General features: G+C 32.4%; 1 protein-coding gene across 1 annotated transcript; it reads left to right on the forward strand.

The window, feature by feature from the left end:
* Positions 1-520: 520 nt before the first annotated feature.
* Positions 521-898, forward strand: LOC142625205 (uncharacterized). Its single transcript, XM_075798897.1, has one exon. The coding sequence runs from the start codon at positions 521-523 to the stop codon at positions 896-898; it is 378 nt and encodes a 125-aa protein (XP_075655012.1).
* The last annotated feature ends 2,540 nt before the right edge of the window (positions 899-3,438 follow it).

Consider the following 3,438-nt stretch of genomic DNA (forward strand, 5'->3'; position numbering starts at 1 on the left):
ATATTTTTAGTCTAGAGTGCCTACTATGTAGCCTTAGCAATAATGGAAAAGACTGAGGTCTGGGAAAGCTCGTCAAGAGATTATAATACTCCTCAATGGAAGAAAATATGGCAGCTAAAACTCTCGGCCAAGATCAGAATGTTTGCCTGGAGAGCTTGCATGGAGGGGCTACCAACTAACTAAACCTTGGAAGGAGAGGGATGAACATTGCAACAAAGTTCCCTCTCTGTGAAAGGGAGCTTGAGAGTACTAGTCATGCCCTTTTATATGCAATAAACTTTGGGATGTCTGGTGGAGCTGGCATACTTGCCCGATAAACTTACTAGCAGAGAACAAAAACTTTGTGGATGTTGCTATTCTGATTTTGAATGCAGGTACCCCCCATGATCTTGAAATTTTCTTTGCCACGGCTTGGTCCATTTGGTATAACTGTAATCAAGTTGTTCATGACTCCCAATGTGAAACATCATCCCAAGTTTGGGGGTATGCCCAGTGAATCCATGGTGACTACAAAGGAGCAATGGCAGTAAGTCAGCTAAGGAATCAGCCCCTTGAAGTTGGTTGGGCAGCACCTCCCCTTGAAGTTTACAAAATAAATGTGGCTGGAGCAACAAGTATGGGAGGCGTATCTGGTGTGGGAGTGGTAATCCGTGATTGTAGAGGTTTAGTTCTAGTGGTGAGAAGCAAGGTTATGGCTGGATCATATGAAGCAGAAATTACTGATTCTTTGGTAGTCAAAGAAGGTGTCCTCTTAGCCTATGAAAGAGGACTACACCAGATTATACTAGAGACAGACTCACTCATAGTGGTTCAAGCAATCAATACAAGATCAAGCCATGGAGAAGTAGGGACAGTTATTCAAGGAGTTCTAGTTTTGATGGAGTCCTTTAGTAGCTAGAAAGTGCAGCACTTGAAAGGGGATTACAATAGTGTGTAGCATGAACTAGCATAGATAGCCAAAGGTTTTGCAGAATCCCAGACCTAGAAGGAGCAGAGCCACCGATGCTACAACATCTCCTCCTAGTTGATAGGGCGAGATGTTAAGTTTCTCTTGTTAGTTTATTCCCATGTGCTTTTTGCTGTACTCCAATTTCTTTTAATGAAATATCAGTTTTCTCTTCAAAAAAAAAAAAAAAAAAGAAAGTCTAGTCACATTATGTTAAATTTATTTTCTATTGCACATAATTTAGTTTAGTGATTTAATTGTGTCTCCACGTACTTTTCATGCAATTTGAATATTAATCAACTTGGGTAATTGAATTAATTAACTGGGGTCAATCTACAACCCAAGAGGTGGTTTCAAAGAGGGTACACTCTGATTAGGTTTTAATCTTTGTTTGTGATCCATTGACCCCTATTGTCATGGAAACTATTGATTGTTTTGATTTTCATAACCTTGTTTTTAATGATGATGATGATGATTTTCAATATGCCTATTGTAAGCTTTATAAATTTTATATGAGATCTCTTAAAGCTTAACAGGAATTAAAGTCTAAATTTGAGAAGGTCAAACTTGAAAAAAATGAATTAATTGCAAAATTGGATGAAATTAATAAATGAAATGAGACTTTAAAAAATCAATTTTCATCTTAAGTGGAAAAAATTAAAAATTTTGGAAGAGCAACTAGTTGAATTTAAAATTGAAATTGAAATATTTACTAGTTCCAAACTTGTTGTTAAGCCTAACTCTAAATAGAATTTTTTTTTTATTTAATATTCCTTAATTTAGAAGGAATACTGAAGAAGAGTTGAAGGCTAATATAACTAGAATAGACAAAGGTGAATATATATATATATATATATATATATAAATGATGCTGAAGTTTCTAAACCTATGTCTAAATCATCTCCTAGAGTAAAAGAAAATTTTGAATTTGTCCTCACTTGTCATGATTGTCATATTGTTGGTCATATTAGGCTAAATTGTCCCAAGTTTAGGTCTCTGTCAATCTTCAAAGTTAAACCTCCTTCTATGAAGACTAGTAGTTATAAAACTACTTATGTTTGCCACCATTGTGGTGCTTCTAGTCCTACTCACCACATTTGTTTCAAGTTGTTCCCTCATGAGCTAGTTTCAAATTGGTCTCATCTTTTGTCTAAAGGATATATATCTATTCTTAATGAGTTATTAAAAGTTACGAGCTTTTTAACTCAGTTTCAGGAGAATTTTAATTCCTCTATCCTTTATTAGACATACAGGACACATGCCTTTTCATTTTCATAGTCAAAGACTCGTGCTGTGTGAGTGATGAAGGATCCAAAAACTTAGTTTTCTTTTTGTATGTCTTATGCTTAAATTCTTTCCATCTAATGTAGAACTTTCATGCTTGATTCCTTATCTATGTTTGCCAGCATTTTTTTCTTTTTCTTTTTTTTTTTTGGAATCATTCTTAAACACATTTCATTATTTTCCATTTATTTATTTTTTTAGTGCTTTCAAGAAAAAAAAAGGGAAAATTTTGAAAAATACATAAATAGTGTGTGTGTACTGGTACTTGTGTACTTTGATTGGCCAATGAAACATTGTTCATGTTTATGTACCATTTGTACCTTGGATAAGCATTTTCATGCACAACTAAGCATTATGAGCTTTTTGGCCAATTGTTTGATTAGAGTTTATGAATTAATTATTCATATTCATGTCTTATCACTCATTTGATGGGAAGGACTAAAAAATTATAAGAGAAATGCATAAATAATTATTTTACCACTAAAACTCGTCAATCATGAACACCTGTGTGTGATTCATAAAAATAGTACTGTGATAAGGTATAGTACTTGCACAGAAAGAAAAATGGTGTTAAAAATAGTGTTAAAATAAAAATAAGGGCTTCTCCTCTTCTCTCTAATATATACCCATGTACAAAAAGCAATCATGTGCTCAAAAAGAAATATATATATATATATATATATATATATATAAAGCAAAAGTATCTTGTATGCTTTAAAAATATAATTGTGAACGTGTTTCTTGAAGATCTAGGAGTTATAGGACATGCCTCAAAAACGATAGTCTCCATCAAATAGTTATAATTATGATGTGGATATTTATGATTTTCTTATAACAAAATTTCAAATTATGCTCATTTTCAAATGTTTTCACACATTTCATGCAAGTCTTTGTTACACTTGTTACATGTTAAGAAGTTTTTGCACAAACAACACCTTCTCATATGGATTGGGTTCAAGTTACACTTGATATAACTCTAAGCAATATTACACCACTTAATATTTTTTAATTGGATGCGAATTTTGACAAATCCACCGTTAGATTAAATTATCTTTTGTATATTCTCCATGCATTCAAATTTTCATGGTGATCAAAGATTAATAGCTATGTCATTTATCAATTGTTTAAATTTAAATTTTTGTAATTTAAAATAATACATAAAATATAAGTTTATGGATCGAATAGAAAATAACATTAAATTGACAAGA

The sequence above is a fragment of the Castanea sativa genome, chromosome 2 (genome assembly GCF_040712315.1).
Source record: "Castanea sativa cultivar Marrone di Chiusa Pesio chromosome 2, ASM4071231v1".
Taxonomy (NCBI): domain Eukaryota; kingdom Viridiplantae; phylum Streptophyta; class Magnoliopsida; order Fagales; family Fagaceae; genus Castanea; species Castanea sativa.

Excerpts from the sequence above, each read along its gene's own strand:
- LOC142625205 (XM_075798897.1), top strand. The coding sequence starts at position 521 with ATGGCAGTAAGTCAGCTAAGGAATCAGCCCCTTGAAGTTGGTTGGGCA.